This window comes from Humulus lupulus, chromosome 9 (genome assembly GCF_963169125.1).
Source record: "Humulus lupulus chromosome 9, drHumLupu1.1, whole genome shotgun sequence".
NCBI lineage: Eukaryota > Viridiplantae > Streptophyta > Magnoliopsida > Rosales > Cannabaceae > Humulus > Humulus lupulus.
Window position 1 is genome coordinate 174785752 of NC_084801.1, and position 20636 is coordinate 174806387.

The following is a 20636-nucleotide window of genomic DNA, read 5'->3' on the forward strand; positions in this document are numbered from 1 at the left end:
ACAAACATACATAAATGAATAAACCAAAGAATATATCTATTATCTTTAACCTGTGCAAAAGCTATAAAAGCAACTTAAACAAATTTAATATGAGAAGACTACATAGAATATGCTAAATGTTAGTGCATGGCAATGATCTACTAATTCCTTTTATCAATAAAACAAGCAAATGCTCTCAGATAAAGGCCATGAAAAACTCAGCCTGTAAAACAAAATCTGTTTACAGAGCATAGGGAGAAATTTAAGTTCATGTGAGAAAAAATAAGAGTAATATTAATCACAGAAGGGTAAAAGAATAAAGAGACCAATGATCTCTAGTCCTGGCCACTCCCAAAGCTGTCTCGGTTCTCGTGTTGCCATCCATAGCTTTGTCCATCTCGGCCCATATCACCAGAATAATATTTGCGTTTCTGGTGTGACATGTGAGGAGGTGGGGGAGGTGGAGGAAGTGACATGGGCTGCGGGGCTAATATACCCTTGCCATCCCTGGGATCCCCAGCCTGCATTGGTTCCAGCCCTTTGTTCACCATAGGTGTTAGATTGCGTCCAAATTCTCCTTGATAATATGGAACTTTTCCTTGAGAATCTGACATGTTAGTGAAACTATCTTGAACTCCTTGAGGTTCAAAAGGCATATTGGCCTGTCCTGCATTCCAAGGCTGGTGATAGTTTGCTTGGAAGTGCATGTTCCCTGCAGAACCTGGTGGAAAACCCAACAGTGACCCTTGTTCTGATCCTGTTTCTGGTGTCGAATCTTGACGTGTCATATCATAAGGAGCACCATAAAATGCTTGAGATCCATCGCCAGGGAAAGGAGGATAACCAAATGGTAAGGAGGAATTCATCGTCTGATTTGAGTTGATTGGCATCATGTAGTTAGGTGGCTGCATGGCATGCATGGGTGGATACTCAGGGAAGGGAGTCTCGGACAAGCTTCCTTGTTGCTTGTCTGAATACGGACCAGATTCCTGCTTTATAGCACCTGGTGAGTCAAAGTTTTGTTGTTGGAAGGGGTTGTGAGGACCAGGCCTATCAAAACCTTGGTGTCGGTAGTCCGGTAGCAAATCTGATTGATTATTCTGTGCTTGACTGAAGCCTTGAGGTTGTTTGGGCTGTATTACTGACCTTGTAACTGATTGTTCTCTTGTTTGCTGACGACGAGCTTTGTCATCTCGATCATGAAGCTGTGAGTTTGAACCAGGAGAGAAGCCTGGCCTGAGTGGTGCTCGAATATTGGAATCAGATACTGAAGATTGTTTGACACTCTGAGCTTCAGATTCAATAATATCTTCTTTCTCTAGATTTAACTGAAGAAGTTCAACATGGTTCTCATGAATATGAGATTCAAAGTCTGTCCTCTTCAAGAAAGACTTAAGGCAATGAGGGGCTGCACAGATGAAAATCCCCTCCATAATTTTGATAGTTTGAATCTTCTGAATTCGTTCATCACAACTGCAAGACATAAAATTGAGAGCAAGAAGCTTAGATGACTAATTTTTAAAAATAGTAAAACATTATTTCTTTATATCATCCTCAAACAAGTAGGAACACTAGTAAGCAGTGTAAACTTTTCTAAGTCCTCTAGCTAACAGCCAAGAAATAGCATTAACACATTGTTAGGTAGGTGCAGGTCATGGTGAGGAATCCAACAACAGAGACCATAGTATATTGTTAGGTAGTATCATCTATGTTTGAGCATAGAACAGCAGGTGTTTTAATTGCAACATGATTTGAAGTTTTGTTTTTCTTGGAATGTGCGTTTTGCTTGTTTTAAGATAAGTTAGAGTTATCCAGTAACAATCCAACTCACCTTGATAACTTTTGAAGACACCAAATATTAGAGTACAATATCTTACTTGGGAGTGTTTGTAGAATTATGTAAATATTTTATATTTATTTTGTATCAATTATTTAGGGAAACAAAATAATCTTATATCCTAATATATTGTATATCCCTGATTTTTAGGAGATTAGTTGACCTAGGTTAATTATATAGCTTTGTAATCTGCTTATTAATATGTAATTCTTTGATGAATAAAATTATTCCAGCCATTATTCAAAAATCTACATGGTATCAGAGCACGTTGAAAATTCTATGCCCTAATTGTATTTTTTTTTTCTTCTTTTCTTCTCTGCCCTAAACGCACCAGCCCCTAAAATCGTACCAGCCCTTCTCATCTTTTCAACGCATCACATTCTTCATGGCTACTGGAAAAGAAAGCCTAAACTCAGACGCATCCTCCTATCCATCAACCCTCTCTAATCCACATGCATCAATAGGTTCTTCATCTCACAGTAATGATGCTGTTTCTCTGGTCACCAGCCACAAGTTCAATGGCCATAATTATCTTCAGTGGTCAGAGTCAGTAATGATGTATATCGGTGGAAAGGGGAAGGAAGAATATCTCACAGGGGAGATTGAGACTCCAAAACCAGACGATCCAAAGTATAAAAATTGGAAAACAGATAACCACATGATCAAATCTTGGCTGGTTAGTTCAATGAATAATGATATAGGAGAAAATTTTCTTTTATATTCGACAGCCAAGGAACTTTGGGATGTTGTCAAAGACTCTTATTCTAGTTCTGATAATACATCAGAATTATTTGAGATTGAAGCTGCTCTTTATGATCTCCGCCAAGAAGATACTACAGTCACACAATATTTTAACACTCTTACTCGTTTTTGGCATCAATTAGATTTATTTGAAACTTATTCTTGGAAGTGTGCAGATGATACTGCTCTATACAGGAGTATTGTAGAGAAAATGAGAACTTTCAAATTTCTTCATGGTCTCAACAAGGAACTTGATGCTGTCAGGAGTAGGATCATGAGTATCAAGCCACTTCCAACCGTCAAAGAAGCATTCTCAGAGGTTCGACATGAAGAAAGCAGAAAGAAGGTCATGATGGGCGCTTCTCCTCTTCCTTCTACTCAAGAGTCCTCTGCTCTTGCTGCAAGAGGACAGCAGAAGGGTCGACCATGGTGTGATCACTGTCGCAAACCTGGGCATTTCAGAGAAACTTGCTGGAAACTTCATGGAAAGCCTGCCGATTGGAAGCCGAAATCATGGAAAGACAAAGAGAGTCACGGGAACGTCGCTGCCACTCTAAATACTGCTGCTGTTATAGGAAATGGGGACACATCTGATTCATCACCATTCACTAAAGCGCAGCTAGAGGCACTTCAGAAACTCCTAAGTCAGTCACACATCACTGCAAAGCCTGATACTACACCTGGTACAGGACATTTGGCCATGAAAGGTAACCTTTCAGTAGCTTTTATTGTCAATAAAAGAACTACTAACCCTTGGATTCTTGATTCGGGGGCATTAGATCATATGACAGGAGATGCAAATATTTTTTCTGAATTTCACACAAGTCCAGAGCATCATACAGTGAAAATTGCAGATGGCACGTTCTCTAAGGTTGAGGGTTTGGGTTCAGTCAACATAAATCAGAACCTAACTCTCACTTCTGTTCTCTATGTGCCTAAACTGGATTGTAATTTACTGTCTATTAGTAAATTTACTCGTGACCTAAACTGTGTGACTAAGTTTTACTCGAATTTGTGTGTGTTTCAGGAATTGGATTCGGGGAAGATGATTGGCAGTGCTAAGATGTGTTCTGGGCTCTATATCCTACAAGATTACACTCCATCCGTTAGGATAGCTCCGAAATTCAGTTTGTTTTCTTTAAATAATCAGTCTATTTCAAATAAAGATAGTGATATTATGTTGTGGCACTATCGTCTTGGTCATCCAAATTTTCTATATTTGTCAAAAATGTTTCCATCTTTATTTACTAATAAAAATCCGAAACTTTTTTGTTGTGAAATCTGTCAATTTGCAAAACACACTCGAAATACCTATTCTAGAATACCATATAAATCTTCCAAACCTTTTTCATTGATCCATAGTGATGTGTGGGGTCCCTCACGCGTAAACAATATAACTGGACATAAATGGTTTGTATCTTTTATCGATGATCATACTAGATTAACTTGGGTGTTTCTCATGAAATCAAAATCAGAAGTAAGTGAAATTTTTAAAACTTTTCATTCTATGATTCAAACTCAGTTTCTTACTAAAATTCAAATCCTCAAGACCGACAATGCCAAAGATTTCTTCAATTCTATCCTCGATCCTTATCTCACACAACAAGGCATTCTACACTTAAGCTCTTGTGTTGATACTCCTCAACAAAATGGGGTTGCTGAACGGAAAAATAGACATATTTTAGAAGTTGCTCGTTCTCTCATGTTTTCTACTCAGGTCCCCAAACATTTCTGGGGTGAAGCTGTTCTTACAGCCACCTATCTAATCAACCGAATGCCGTCTCGAGTACTCAACTTTCAACCTCCATGTCACACGGTTTTGAGAGAATTCCCTCATACAAAATTCATTAGTCTTCTTGATCCTAAGATCTTTGGCTGCACCGCCTTCGTTCATCTTCATTCTCAAAATCGTAGTAAGCTAGACCCTAAATCTATCAAATGCATTTTTCTTGGTTATTCCTCTCATCAAAAGGGTTATAAATGTTATTCACCTATAACTCGGAAAATGTATAACACTATGGATGTCACATTTTTTGAAAATCATGCTTACTACAAATCTGAGATTCAGGGGGAGAATGCAATGCAGGTGAATCTCATCTTTGGGACACTATTCCGAGTATTAATAATACTTCATCTCCTAGTGTTCACCATGAGGATTCTTCCGACTCTCAAGTCATAGAAAATCAAGTTTCATCTTCCTCTAAACTCATGGGTTCCCAAATCATTGAAAATTGTCCAAGTCCACCCATGGCTCTTGCACCTTGTCAAGAACCAGAAATTCGTGTCTATACGAGAAGGAAAAACTCTGGTAAAGATATAGAGCACACAACACATCTGGAGGACCACCATGCATCGGAACCGGATCCTCATTCTCCAGAAACTCATTCAGGTTTAAGTAACTCTAACCATGATAAGGTTGTGCAAATAAATGATGATTTAGATTTGCCGATTGCATTGAGGAAGGGAGTTCGCGCATGTACAGAGCATCCAATTGGTAATTTTGTATCTTACAAAGCATTATCACCATCCTATCAGGCATTTGTCTCTGTTATTGATAACATACAGATTCCTCAAACAATTCAAGAGGCTCTGACTGATTCTCGATGGAAAGAGGCTGTAGCAAATGAGATTAGTGCTTTGGTGAAAAACAATACTTGGACAATCACAAGTCTACCACCTGGGAAGAGATCCGTGGGTTGCAAGTGGGTCTTTACCGTTAAACATAATGCAGATGGGAGCGTTGAGAGGTTTAAAGCTCGCCTTGTTGCTAAAGGCTTCACTCAGTCTTACGGAATCGATTATCAAGAAACGTTTGCGCCTGTTGCCAAGCTTAACACTGTACGTGTTCTATTATCCCTTGATGCAAATAAAGATTGGCCCCTCCATCAACTTGATGTGAAAAATGCATTCCTAAACGTCGACCTTGAAGAAGAAGTTTATATGGACATTCCGCCAGGCTTCGAGAACTCCTCAAATCAGAACAAAGTGTGCAAACTCAAGAAATCTTTGTACGGTCTTAAACAATCTCCACGGGCATGGTTTGGTAGATTCACTAAAGCAATCATACAGAATGGGTATACTCAGTGTCAAGCAGATCACACTTTGTTTGTTAGATTCTCGTCAGATAAAAGGATAGCTATCCTAATTGTCTATGTGGATGACATAATACTTACAGGTGACTACAAGGAGGAAATGGAGAGATTGAAAGAGTTCTTATCTAAGGAATTCGAGATTAAAGATCTTGGTTATCTTAGATATTTTCTTGGCATGGAAATTGCTCGATCAAGACATGGCATATTTGTTTCTCAACGTAAGTACGTTCTAGACTTATTGAAGGAAACAGGAATGCTTGGATGCAAACCTGCCCCAACTCCAATGGATTCCAACAAGAAAATGGGTTCAGGAAAGGACATGACACCAGTAGACAGGGGGAGATATCAAAGGTTAGTTGGACGCCTGATCTACCTATCTCATACGAGACCTGACATTGGTTTTTCAGTTAGTGTTGTCAGTCAATACATGAACAATCCTACTGAAGAACACATGGAAGCTGTTACTAGAATCTTAAGATACCTCAAGATGAATCTTGGGAAAGGTCTTCTATTCAAGAAAAGTGATAGCAGAGAGATCAAAGTCTACACTGATGCAGACTGGGCAGGAGACGTAACAGATAGGAGGAGTACTTCAGGATATTGTTCTTATGTTTGGGGTAATCTAGTGACTTGGAGAAGTAAGAAACAATCAGTGGTTTCCAGAAGTTCAGCTGAAGCAGAATTTAGAGCTTTTGCTCTAGGTGTTTGTGAAGGGATTTGGCTAAAACGATTACTGAGTGAACTACGACTATTTGCAGGAGAGTCCATTAAAATGCTTTGTGATAATCAGGTTGCTATTAGTATCGCTAAAAATCCTGTTCATCATGACAGGACAAAACATATTGAGATAGATCGACACTTCATCACTGAGAAGATTGAGAGTGCCACAATTCAAACTATCTATACTCCATCAAGACTTCAAATAGCCGATGTTCTTACCAAAGCCCTTCCCAGAACTGTCTTTGATGAATTAGTGTGCAAGCTGGGAATGTTTGATATACATTACCCAACTTGAGGGGGAGTGTAGAATTATGTAAATATTTTATATTTATTTTGTATCAATTATTTAGGGAAACAGAATAATCTTATATCCTAATATATTGTATATCCCTGATTTTTAGGAAATTAGTTGACCTAGGTTAATTGTATAGCTTTGTAATCTGCCTATTAATATGTAATTCTTTGATGAATAAAATTATTCCAGCCATTATTCAAAAATCTACAGTGTTAATGCAGTTTTTTTGGTACAATGAATAGATGAAGTAAAACACAATAAAGTTTAGTCTACCCTAATTCAATTCAGTCCTTTTCGACTCGTTTCTCAACATTTTGCTTCACTTTGATAGAAGCAGCATAGTGAAGCATAAGTTCTCACTTAGTGCTTAAACAATTATCCATCCACAAGTAGAATATATCATAACAGAAATATAAAAAGATGAAAATTGTGATTGATTGTATTGTACCTCATCAGCAAACATGAATCATCAAAATAACATGCACTATTATTCAAGACTCAAGCAGCATGAACAGATAAAAAAATCCAAATGTACAAAAAGCCAAGAAAAAATTTCTCCACCTAGAAAAGAGAATCTTGCATGCTAGAAAAAAAAAAGGCCATGTTGTGTGTTTATGCTATATAAAATGTTTAGACAACTTACAGATAGCAGATTGAATCGCTCCTAGCACAATCCAGACAGTAGGCATGCTCACAGGGGCTCTGCAAGAAGTTAAAATCATTGATTAAGGTCCATAGATGCAGGCATGCAGCTTTCACATCAACGAATAACTTCTATAACACATACTTAATACATATATATTCTTTGGCTGCTAAAAGAGACATAAAAGCAGGACCATTTTTCTTATTTAATGCTATTTCCATAATAGAACAATAAAAACGGGGGCAGCATTCTTTCCACAGAACAACTTCACCAATAAGGCACTTTACAGTAAATAAAAAAACTTTTGGAAAACAATGAAACAAGCTAAGATTGCAAAAGAAGGTAAACAACAGGCAGAAGAAATGTCTGCACACATTTCAGATGACACCTAAAAGTTTATTATACCCAAAGAAAACTGAAGCATTGTTGTGAATCTCTAAATTAGTCTTAGAGTCTAATTAGTCCTCAGTCATTTTCTTCAATTGGAACAGGAGAAGTTTTATACACACTCAAAAGAGAACAAAGAAAAGGTACCCTTGAAGGATAAAAACACAGTGCAGTACCAGATTAATATAATATGGGGAAAGAAAAAAATCAAAAGAAAAAAAGCTTCAATAGAAACGGGCAGACAACAGCAACCAGATCAACGCATACCAGACGTCCATAGATTGCAATTGGGAAGTCACAGCGAACGCAGAAATGGACCCTTTCCCCAAGCTGGCGACGGGACCTCCGACCTACACTCTTGACAAGTGAAGCAGCAATTGCCGCACCAATCCCCTTTGCTACAGGAAGATCGGCAAGGACTAGGTGATCCGGGCATGCCACAGTCACCGTGTCCACTGGCATGGGCTTGGCACATCCAGCACCATCTGTGGATGGGGTTTTGCTAAGTCTAATCTGAAGCATCTTTCACACTCTCTTAGATTCAAAATTTCAACTAAATTGTACAGCAACAAAATGGGTTCCTTTTCACTCCTGAAGAAGCATAACAAATTGTATCAGAACAAAAAAAAGTCATTGTTCTAATCAAACTACTACTAGTAGGCAGTAACAACTAAATTTCATCAATGAACCTTCTTTAACTTTTACATTCAATAAAAACTGCATTGATATTTCAAAGAATCAATAAATTCAGTAATTACCCCAAAAAGAAAGAACTATATAGCAGATTTTCTCTACCAAATACTAAAGAGAATGAATGCGTTATTCATCTGACCAAAACCCAGAAAAAAAAAATCAAAATCCAAAAGAACGACGATGATACCCAACAAAGTTCCCAATTCGAGTTTCGTAAAATTCATTCCAGAAGGCACCTAAATTTTGTTGTTCTAAAGCAAACAACGGGAGGTAGCAACTAAATTTTATTGTCATCTTTAAAGTTACCTGCAAGCAAATCGGCCGACAAACGGCGCCGATGGTGGCTCGGCAGTTAGCGGTGGGTCTCCGTAGTGATTTGAAAACAAATCAAATCAAAAACCCAACACAAATCTTGGCCTTTACTCTTTACCCCCGAACTTGTTCGGATATATTTTTATTTTATTTTCAGATTTTTATTAAAATAAACAAAAAGTTGTTTACTTGATAGTTACCGAACGGTTATTTCTAAAAAAAAATAGTTTTTACCTTTTAAAAACAAAATACAGATTTTTTAGTATAAATTTAAAATTTAAATTTATCAAAAAAAATTAAAATTTATTTTAAAATTAAATTCATACTACGTCTCTCTATAAATAAGAGGTTGGGGGTAGGGGTGAGCATCGGTCGGTTTGAGCGATTTTTTCACAAAAAAAATCCAGAATTTGGTTTTCGGTCCGGATTGGTCCAATCCAAAAACTGACCGAACCAAACCAGTTTAAAAAAACCGACCGTTTTGGATCACGGTTAACCGACCAAACCGAATTGATTTTTTTTTTTTTTTCAAGTTTTAGTTAAAAAATTAAAAATTTTACATTGTTGGAATCAATTTTTGTGCGTTTTTAAAACATAAATATATAGAACATAATTACATTTACAAATTTTAAAGTTTGAAATATAATTAAAAATTTTAATAATTAATAATTATATAATATTATATTATTATTTTATTATGTTCGGTCGGTTTCGGTTTTATTGGTCGGTTCACCCAAAATTTCAAAACCGACCGAACAGTGGCGGTTTGCACCGTCGGCGGTTTTTTCGGTTTTCGGTTTAAATGGTTTTGGTTTTTTCGGTGTTCGGTAAGTCGGTGTACACGGTTTTTTCAGTTTTTCGAATTTTATGTTCAACCTTAGTACAAATATTGTTTTTGCCTTGTAACAGTAAACATGTTATTTTTTTTATAATATTTGGTTATTTTAGAAAAAATCTCTTTTTATTATGGGTTTTTGATATTGATATTGATTCTGTGATGTTTATGATTTTTTTTCAAATCTAGGTTAAGAATGAACTCAAGAACAAAATCTATTTTTTTTTTAATTTAAGTTGTATAGTTGAGTTCAGTTGAGATTTAGGATGGTTTCTATTAATTTTATTTTCCAGTGATTAATTAGATGATAAATTAGATTTATGGTAGATTAAGTTTTAGTTTAATGATATATTTAATTTTTTAAAAGTTTTTAAATATTTGTTATTTTAAAATTATTTTAATTTATTTTCCAATTTTACTATATATTTTTTTAATTATTTATTTAATTCATTAGTTAAAAAACCTAAGGGCATTTTGGTCATATTTGAAAATAGTTTGACCAAAATCGGGTTCAAGGTATTAAATTGGTCCGTTTTGCAAAACATAAGGTCCGATTTGTCTTTTAACAAAACACAGGAGCCAATCAAGTATTCGAGCAAAACACAAGGGTCAAACTGATATTTTCCCTATAAACATATTGCCATTTGTTTTACAATATTTTGTTAATTAATTTATTACATAATTGGGTTTTATAAACATATATTTTATGTAAACTTTTACATTTTTAATACTATTAATTCAATTTGATCAAATGATTCAAATTAAAATATATATTAAAAATTATATACATAATTTTTTTTATTTCTCATGAAAAATTGAGCCCAAATATTTTTTTATAAGTGGTTAGGATCATTTAAATAATTATACATTTGCAGTAATTTATTGGAATTTTACAAAACAAATTTTTAGCACTAAAATAATCTTATAAAAGGATTATGACTTTTTTTTTTTGAAAAAAAAAAAGAAAAAAAAATGAGAGTTGTTTTGCGCTAGGTTTCTCTACTTGCCCACATGTGTTAGTTTTGGGATAAAAAATCCAAAAAACAAAAAAAAGATTCTTATTGGGAATTAAATTCTTTTGTTTGTACTCTCCTTCACAAAAAAATGTTGAAGGATGAAATTGCTCTAATTTTTATATTAGATTTGGATGTATTGGGACTTAGAGGGCTCAAACTACCAACTTCATCCTGGCATTGGAAAAAATGCTAAATGTTATATTTTATTAAATTAGTACATATATTATTAAAAAAATTACATAGCAATATTGGGAAATGTTGCTAAAATAATTGTTGAATATTTGATATTATGTTGACTAGGGAGACCCACCTAAACAATAGCAACAATTGAACTACAATCCCAAAAAAATAACATAATAAAATTATATTATCGAAAAATATTTTTTTTTGAGGAGAAAGACTCAACCACCAAACACCAAGAGCAACAAGCACTCAACAAAGGTGGGGATAAGGGTTTATTCAAGGATAGCATCCGCTATCAACATGTTATGAATACAATTGGGATTCCCTGGCCACCAAATAATACTTCTACTTGCCGACAAAGCAAGTTTGGCCAAAGTGTGAGCAACACCATTACAAGGTCTATGACAATGAACAATCCTAACAACATGGATCCTATTACAAAGCTTAACGATATCATCTAATACAAGACCCAAAGAAGTAATGATAGAAACATTGTTTTTAATTTTAAGCACAACATTCAGACAATCAGACTCAACAATGATGTTGTCATACCCAAAGGAAAGACATTGAGAGAGAGCATTTCGGATAGCCAAAGCTTCAGCAACTTCTGGATCAAAACAACCTTCCAAGTGCCAAATAGCCAAAGCTTTAGCCACACCCAAATCGTCACGAATCACCATGCCCAACCCACTGCAATGATTTGTCGAATTAAGTGCAGCATCTGTATTCACTTTCAAAAAACCACGAGGGGGAGGAACCCATTTGGATATCAGAAGAGTGGAAGACAACCTTGCTACTGAAGCACCATCCTGAGAACCAGTCACTCTCGGCCGTGACGGGGGGTCAGCCACCACCTGCTGTTTGTTGTGGAAATTCCCAAGGTAGTCTCTAGCCCAGATAACAGTAAGCTCAGGAGTCAACTCAACATTGTTATGGACTTTCCTGTTACGCCGAAACCAAATACGCCACAAAATTACTATAACCAATTCAATCCTCTCTTTGGGAAGGGGATCAACAAATCGATGAACAAAGTCAAGAAAATCTACGCAATGGCTCCTCGAGTCACCCAACACAAACTTACAAATCTTCCTACAGTGTATCAAAGAAAGACAGCCCCAAAGAGCATGATGAGTAGTTTCCTCTTCTACCCCACATAAAGGACATAAACCATCAAATAATAGACCATGGCGAGCCAGATTAACTTTAGTAGGAATCCAATTATGGGATATTTGCCACGCAAAAAGTCTTACCTTAGGAGGAAGGTTGAGGGACCAAATCTTCTTCCACCATCCAGAAAAACCATTAGACGGGGAGGCACGAGTCAAAGCAAAGTTACGACGAGCCAACCAATAGCCACTCTTGACGGTAAACCATCCGGAGTTCTCAAAATTCCAAATAAGTTTGTCGGAAACATCGTTGGTGGACCAAGGAATAGAGAGAATAGCCTCAGCTTCATTATCCAAAAAACTAGCCCGAATAAGCTCTTTATTCCAACCTCCCGAAATGTGACGAAGCAAAGAGACCATAGCCAACCCATCAAGTCGGTGAGGAGTTGACACAAGACCCGGCGGAACTGAAGGAATCCAGTTGTCGGAGTAGATCCCGATGTCCAAACCATTCCCAACACGCCAAACCGCCCCAGAATCAAAGAGTTCCTTTCCCCAGAGAATATTTTTCCAAACAAAAGAACCTCGCTTGGACTTAGTGATTTCAGCAAACGACCTCTTCCTGAAGTACAAACCTTTTAGAACACGGCCAACCAAAGAGTTTGGGACATTGTAAATGCGAGATGCTTGTTTTGCCAAGAGAGCTTGATTAAACAAATGAAGATCTCGGAAACCCATACCCCCCTCTTCCTTATGCAAACAAAGATTCTCCCAGGTACACCAGTGCATCTTTTTAGTCACATCATTTCCTCCCCACCAAAAACGAGCACACATACGATGAACATTTTTGACGAAAGCTTTTGGAAGCTTAAAAAGGTTCATCGTATAAGTAGGGATAGATTGGATAACTGCTTTGATAAGGATCTCGCGACCGGCCATAGAAAACAGTTTTGATTTCCACCCATTAAGCTTTTTCCAAATTCTGTCCCTGATGGCATTAAACAAACCAGACTTGCTATGCCCCGCAAAACAAGGAAGACCCAGATAGTTCTCATGGCACTCAACCCCCTTAACCCCCAACAAATCCACCAAGTAATCTTTCTCAGAGTTCAGAACATTAGGGCTAAAGCAAACTGCAGATTTGTCAAAGTTAACCATTTGTCCTGATGCCGCCCCATACCAGTTCAAAAGCTACTTGAATCTCACGCAATTCCCTTCAGAAGCTTTGAAAAAGAACAAACTATCGTCAGCAAAAAGCATATGAGAAATGACAGGACCACCGCGACCACAAGGGAAGCCATACAATAATTTATTATCACAATCCCTCTTAACCAAACTAGAAAGGCCCTCGGCACAAAGAAGAAACAGATAAGGGGACATGGGGTCACCTTGTCTAAGACCCCATTGAGGAGTAATAGACCCAAGAACTTCACCATTCAACAGCATAGAGTACTCCACAGAAGATATACAGTCAAGGATTTTCCTAATCCACTCACCATGAAAACCGAGTTTCAACATAATTTGCTCCAAGAAACACCACTCAACCCGATCATAAGCTTTGGACATATCCAATTTAAGAGCACAGAAACCATCTCCTCTCTTCTTTTTCTTTAAAGCATTGACACATTCAAACCCGATAAGAGCATTATCAGTAATAAGGCGACCAGGAAGGAATGCACTTTGCTCATCTGAGATGATATGACCCAGGACCTCACGCAAGCGGTTAGTCATGGCCTTTGTAATAATCTTGTAGAAAACATTACAAAGACTAATGGGTCGAAAGTCAACAGCACTAATGGGATTATCAACTTTCGGGATTAAACAGATAAGAGTTTTGTTAATACCTTTCAAGCTAGATGCCCCATTGAGAAAAGACAAAGCAGCCGAAACAATGTCAGGTCCCACTGTATTCCAATTTTTCTGATAAAACCCAGCTGTGAGCCCATCCACACCCGGACTCTTAGAAGGATCCATTTGAAACAAAGCTTCGCGAATGTTCTCCTCACAAAAATTCTTAATAAGCCTATCGTTCAAATCCTCGGAAATCTTCCTTGGGACTGAATTGATGACTTCAGCAAAGGCCACCTCTGAAGGCTGATCTGATGTAAAAAGGGTAGCAAAATAATCTTCAAAAACAACTCCTATTTCAGCTTGCCCCGACACCTCAACACCACCCCTATTCCGAATCTTCATAATCTTATTATTGGCACGTCTTCCGGAAGCACACTTATGGAAAAAAGCCGAATTCTTATCTCCCAATTTTAGCCAATCATTCTTTGCCCGAGATGCCCAATATTTCTCTTCTTTTTCCTGAAGAACATCAAGTTCTTTCTTAATTTTCCGAAGCTCCTCACAGCTGACATTATCAAGATTAGCATCCACAATAGAAAATTCCTTAAGCTTTTTGGTGATAGCACTGCAGTGTCTCTTATGAACTTTTTTATTCCAAACATTCAATTTACCGCCCACATCAAGAACATTAAGTTGGACATTTCGGATAGGATCATCATCTTTGAGCTTCCAATTTTGACCAATGATATCCAGACAATCATCTTCATCCACCCACGCATTCTCATAATGGAAACGAGAATACGAAACGAGTACATCTTTACCCCTCGGAGCAACCATAGAAGAGAACACAATAGGTCTATGCTCCGACCCTTTAAGAGACAGATGGGAGACATGGGTATTAGGGAACAAAGCAAGCCAAGAGTTATTACACACAAACCTATCAAGGCGTTCTTGGACAAAAGTAGAATCAAGACGTTTATTACACCAAGTAAACTTAGGACCTTCAAAACCAACATCCGTCAGAAAACAATCTTCAAGAGCCTTACGAAAATTATTCATCAAAAAATTAGGCCTACTAGAGCCCCATCTTTCTCTGAGTTAGTCAAAATTTCATTCCAATCTCCCCCACACACCCAAGGAAAAGCATTATTATAGGCAACACGGCGAAGAAGATTCCAAAAATCAACCCGGAGAGAGGAATCGGGTTGCCCATAAACACCAGTGAATCTCCAAGGAACCACCCCTATCTTATAGACAAGAACGTCAATGTGGCCACGCGAAAATCCAAGCAAAGTCACATCAAAACCTTCCTTCCAAAACAAACACAACCCACCACTACGACCCACTTTCTCAACAACTAACTTACCCACAAAATTCAAACGAACTCTAAGTAACTCCATTTGAGCAACGGTACCAAGAGTTTCAGATAAAAAAACCAAATCGGGATTAACTTCCTGAACATTGGCGTGGAGAGCTCGGAACGTCCTATCATTACCCACGCCTTGGACGTTCCACGCCAACACATTCATAATGGTAGGCGGCCCTGCAAAGCAGGCACCGCCAAATCAAAAGAAACCACCCCGACATCGCTGTTCATCTCAGCGGGTGTCCCGAGAGAACCAAACCCAAACTTATCAACACCCTCCACCGAATCATCATCAACCAAAAAAACCTCGTCAACAACGGAAGAAGAAAACCCCGTCTCTTCCACACCACGCACCCTACCAACCTCCCTCGCCCTCCGCTTAGCAAGTTTCAGAGACGAAACTAACGGAACAAAACCCACTCGTCCAGCCAACTTCCTGCTACCTTTTCTTTTCGAAACGGCACCACCCTCACGACCCACAAACCTCTGCCCAGCATCTGCCTTCTTTCCCGATGGAGCATCTCCAAAAGAAGCTGGCAAGACTCTTCGTTTCACTCCCAACACAGGCGGCCTGTTGCTATGCTTGGCCACGAAATCACCACCACCCGACGTCGATGGTAACTTGGCCAAAAGAGTCTCATACGACGTTAACAAAGATGAAGAGGAGCTTCCATGCAAACTCTCGTGACCCAAAGAAGAAGTCACGTGATCACTTGTTGTACCCAACCCAGCTGGAGAAATAGGCCCACTAACAGCCGGCCCAATATCATGAATCCAAGTGGTACCAAAAATACCACGTGAGTTGCTATTTTTGTCAATATTAGGCAAAAAGGATTCAGATTCCTTTCCAGGAATATTAGGCAAAAATCCACGTGTATCACTATTGTTGGAATTAATGGGAGAGTTGTCTTTTTTTCCTTTACAGGAAATATGCAATTGCTCATTAATTTGGTGATCAAGACTCACCACAATATCAGGAATAGATGGCAAAGAATCACTCTTCTTTCCTCTTTCAACCTTTTTCCCTTTATTATTCACCATATCCACAGAAATAGGAGGTGTAATTAATGCATGAGCTGGAGCTTTATCACCTTTGGTCAAACCAAACGGAGCACGAAGACCAGCAGGAAGCGCAGCCGCCGGATTTCTTCCCGTCGTCGTTTTCGAAGAAGCCACAGCCGCCTTAGAGCCCGACAATCCACCAAAAACCATTTCCTTGCCCCGACCAAACTTCCCCACATCCTTGCGAGTTCGTTTAGATGAACCAAATGAGCATTGAATCGGATCAGCCCTTAAAAAGTCACCATACTTCCACTTATGGCCTCTCGGCACCGTTTCCGGCAATGAAACACACTCTCTCAAAGGGTGTCCAATAATTCCACAACAAAAACAAATATCGGGCAATCTTTCATATTTGAGAGGAAATTTAGATTTCTCCTCTGGAAATATCGATGCCAACACGAACCCGCAAAAACCTTCTGAGGCAATCCTTGGAAGAATTCCCATCAACTTCGGTCACCGGTCCAAGAAGGCCACCAAGTTCTCTGCCCATATCGACCATCATGCACGAGATCGGAACAAGATGAATCTGAACCCAAAATTTCACTCTATTAAACGCCAACGAACTGTAATCACCAACACCCGTAGGAACTTCGAGTGCCAACAGTTGATGTTCTAAAAGCCATGGACCACCACCAAAAACTTTACGTTTATCATTAAGATCCGAAAACCGAAATAAAAACGTATTGTTACCAACTGCCTTGACAGTCACGGTACCATTAATCTTCCAAAAAAATTCAATACTTTGCGTCATATGCTCCCCGGAAACCACCTTGGAGGAAATCAATTTCCCCACTAGAGTTCTCGCAACATTATCTTTGCCGACATCAACAAAAGCCGCCTCGAGATCACCCTCAATAACATCCTCGTCACTATCATCGTAGTCAAACGAATCGTTCAAAGCCGCCCATTCATCACGATCCATGATGAAAAAACAAGCAACTCCTATGGCCAAACTTCTACACCCAGAATTTCGAAAAAACCAAGATGTAAAAAATTGAGAATGGTTCAATTCATCATTAACTTGGTAAAAATTGAGGGGAAAAACTATTTTTATTGACAGTATTCATTGTAATCAACACATGCTTTCTGCAAATTTTTGATACTTTCGCTTTATGATCATAATAGTATCAAATTATTCAGCGAGGGCCCAGTACTGTTTTTTTTGTTTGGCATAAAGTTATTTAGTTTTAAGCACACACAAAATACAAAGAGACTATCTTGGAAGTAACAAAAGTTTTAAAGAAATGTTAAGTTAATAATGGTTACGTTTGGTAACACTTAAAAAAAAGTTTTTTATTTAAAAAATTAAAAATTTGACAATTAAACATAAAATAAAATGTGTTTGGTAACTCTATTTTTATTTATTAATTTTTTTTTAATTTTAATTAAAATTTATTAAATTTTGAAAATAAAATTTTTTAAAATTATTTTTTTACTTTTCTTCTTCAAATCAACACCTCATATTGTTAAACAAAAATAAAAATAAAAATTATCAAACATGTTTATTATTTTTTGTTTTTTAAAACAAAAAAAAATAGTTACCAAACATATTTTTATTTTTTAAAATAAAGAAATAAAAATAAAAATAATATTTCCATTTTTGTGTTTAAAAAATTTAAAAACAAAAATTTTACCAAACAGAACCAATATGTTTGAATAATTTTAACTCTTCATTTTGAAACCAATTCTTAATTAGCATGGTAGTAGAAAGAGTATCATACTTGTATTTGGATTTCAAACGGTTTAACTTTAACATTGTTAATGGTTCCACATTATTGGTTGACGAAGAATCAAAGTTGATTTACCAATAAATTATGAAATAGTATAATTCTTAAATACAATTTCTTAATATATTAAAAAATAATTCGCAGAATCATGCACCTTTCTTTCCTCTTCTTGAATAAACAACTCACATGTTAGGTCATTTAATGGTATTATAACAAATATAGTATTTATGGCTTTCTGAGATGTAGAACGGTGTTTCAAAATTATGTTATTGTGAGTCGGTGAAAATTTGGCTACTTTCAAACATCTTTACAATTCCATATTTTTTTCCATTGATATTGTAATTACCCCAAAATCCCTAATGCAATTTAATGGCTGGATTAGTAGGCCGGGAGGGCCATAATTATTTAATTATGCCATTAACTGATAATATGCATGTTTATGTGAATTATAATATAATATGATGTTATATGCATGCATGTGAGTCCACATTTGATTATTAGGGTGTTTTGGTAATTTGGCCCATTGATGACATATTTGTATATTTGGGTGCATATTGTGATTTGTGAATGAGATCCTATTATTATGGAGATATATTTGAGCTATTCGGCATGAGACGGTCTTATATTATTGATTAGCGATTTTGTCATAACGGGGGTCTTTTATTGAGATATTGAGTTATGAGGATGTTATTTGATGATAAATTTGGGAGTTGTTGAGATCAGAAGGAAATTCTGGGAGTTTTGTCTATAATGTCCCTGGGGATGTTTTTGGGAACCCGAGCACTAAGTTTTATTTGAGGTTACTTAAGCTTGAAGTAGCTTGTCAGATAGAACCGTACGTTAGAAAACCTCTATTCTCTTCCCAATAGTTCATTTTACCGTTTGAAGCATTTTCGAAGAAATCTCGAGTTCTAGGAATCAGATTCAAGCGAGGATCGAGGCATAGCGATCATAGGAAAGATTGGAAGCTTATTAGCCGAAGGATTTAGTTGGAAACAACTCAATTGGAGGTAATTCAAGTTTTAAGTTTTTAAAGCTTTTAAGCTTAGAATTGGACTTTGTGAATCGTTGGGTTTTTGGTTTGTTTGAGCCTTGGGATTTGAAGGTTTTGGATCATTAGGAAGCTTGGGAAGTTTGATTTGATGATTTGGAAGTGTTTAGGTATGTTTTTGGGGTGTTTGGGATGATGGAAAACGGGTTTATGACTGGTTCTGGGTTGGGGGTCGCGGCCCTGTTCTTGGGTGTCGTGGCCCTAGCTTGAAGAAGCTGCTGGGGAGGTTTTTTCCTTGCTGGGGGCCGCGGCCCTTGCTCCTGGAGTGGCTGGGGGCCGCGACCCAAGGTGTTAGGGCCGCAGCCCTTGGTCAGGTTTGAGCCCGTTTAAGTGTTTTGGCCCCGGGAACTTGGTTTTAGGCCTCGGGATTGTTCCTACTACCCGGATTAGTGGGGATTGATGTCCCGGAGGCTAGATCTTGGTTTGGGAACCTTTGGTGTTCATTTTATTGATGGTGTCCCATATTTGGTTATGACTAGGTAACCGCTAAAGGCTTAAAGGTTTATCGTTCTCAAGGGTCGTTCTTATATTAATTCTCGCTCGAATCAGAGGTAAGAAAACGGAACCATGTGTATATGTGACATGCATGGTTATTCTTGATGCATGTTGGATGCTTAAATGTGACATGCATGGTTATTGTTGAGGCATGTCAAGTGATTAAATGTGATGCATGTGTTGCATGAGAAACATGTGAATAGGGCATGCTTTGAGTATTGAATATGAGATTGTTCAGAGCTTGAGCCTCTATGTTTATTCATGGTCCTAATTATGCTGGTAGTTATTAAGTAAGCATGTTGAATACCCTATTTTCGGATATTTGACATATGATATATGTTTGGTAGCATTGCTTGCTTGTGTGTGGCACCAACTGTTCAGGATCGACACTGGCCGCGTATCACTGACTTGAGAGTCAGAAACGGCATAAGCGTCGAGGACGCAGGGCCGAATGAAGATTAGATCTAATCGATATCAGCGTTGAATGACTCATATAGGGTATTAATGCTGGACCGACCCGAAGGTCGATGAAAATTATAAGCACTTGGCTAGTCTAGGACTAGTTACTCAGAGCCAAGGCCTAAGGCCTAGGTGACTGCTTGTCACATGGCTAGGGAACAGTGTTCCATAGTTATGACTCTAGGGTCATGAGGAAGGTTATGTTGGTGACTAATTATCATGCACCTATCTTGTTTAAGCTAGTGAAATGATCACTTATTTATAAAGGGAATGGAACCCACCTTAGTGACTTGTACCACTGTCACTCTTTTATTCAGGGCTATCAGCCCGGTATGGTTACCAGAACCACCAGTGATAAATCACTTATCTGATGGTGATTGACTTGATAGTCATCTAATCAAGAGGGCAGGATTCCTTATCCTAGATACCCATCATTACGTGGATTTGTGTGCCTGCTTGATTAGGGCTATATCTGCTAGGCGTGTGCCTTATGATTTGATGACATGTTATAACTGTTTATAAGCATATTGAGTTTTCTTGCTGGGCTTCGGCTCACGGGTGCTATGTGGTGCAGGTAAAGGCAAAACAAAGCTGGGTCATCCTTGAGTTGGAGAGCTTAGGTGGCGATGTGTTCATATGCAGCTGCTCGACCGTCACGGCCGAGGTTTAAAGGAGAGGAGCTAGGGTTAAACCATTTTTTGCCGCTTAGACCGGCTGGTTGTAAATATTTTCTTGTAATAGACCTTTAAATTATATTTTTTGGATCCCAATGTATATAATAAACGTTCTAATGAAACGTTATATCTTAACAAAAAAATTTAATCCCTAAACCGCTAATCATACTTA

At 37.7% G+C, this 20636-nt stretch overlaps 1 protein-coding gene across 1 annotated transcript; it reads right to left on the minus strand.

The window, feature by feature from the left end:
• Positions 1 to 133: 133 nt before the first annotated feature.
• LOC133801190 (E3 ubiquitin-protein ligase HAKAI homolog) lies at positions 134 to 8840 on the minus strand. The gene is made up of 4 exons (XM_062239359.1): positions 8694 to 8840; positions 7962 to 8285; positions 7308 to 7366; positions 134 to 1452 (listed from the first exon to the last, which is right to left on the minus strand). Exons 2-4 carry the CDS (start codon positions 8214 to 8216, stop codon positions 315 to 317), a joined length of 1452 nt encoding a protein of 483 aa, XP_062095343.1. The 5' UTR covers positions 8217 to 8285; positions 8694 to 8840; the 3' UTR covers positions 134 to 314.
• Between the last annotated feature and the right edge of the window lie 11796 nt (positions 8841 to 20636).

What these genes read in the sequence shown, in the direction of transcription:
- LOC133801190 (XM_062239359.1), bottom strand. Translation starts at nt 8,216, where the DNA reads ATGCTTCAGATTAGACTTAGCAAAACCCCATCCACAGATGGTGCTGGA. An exon ending in TTGCAATCTATGGACGTCTG is followed by an intron (nt 7,367 to 7,961) that starts GTATGCGTTGAT and finishes AACTTCTTGCAG; the next exon opens with AGCCCCTGTGAGCATGCCTA. An exon ending in AGCGATTCAATCTGCTATCT is followed by an intron (nt 1,453 to 7,307) that starts GTAAGTTGTCTA and finishes TATGTCTTGCAG; the next exon opens with TTGTGATGAACGAATTCAGA.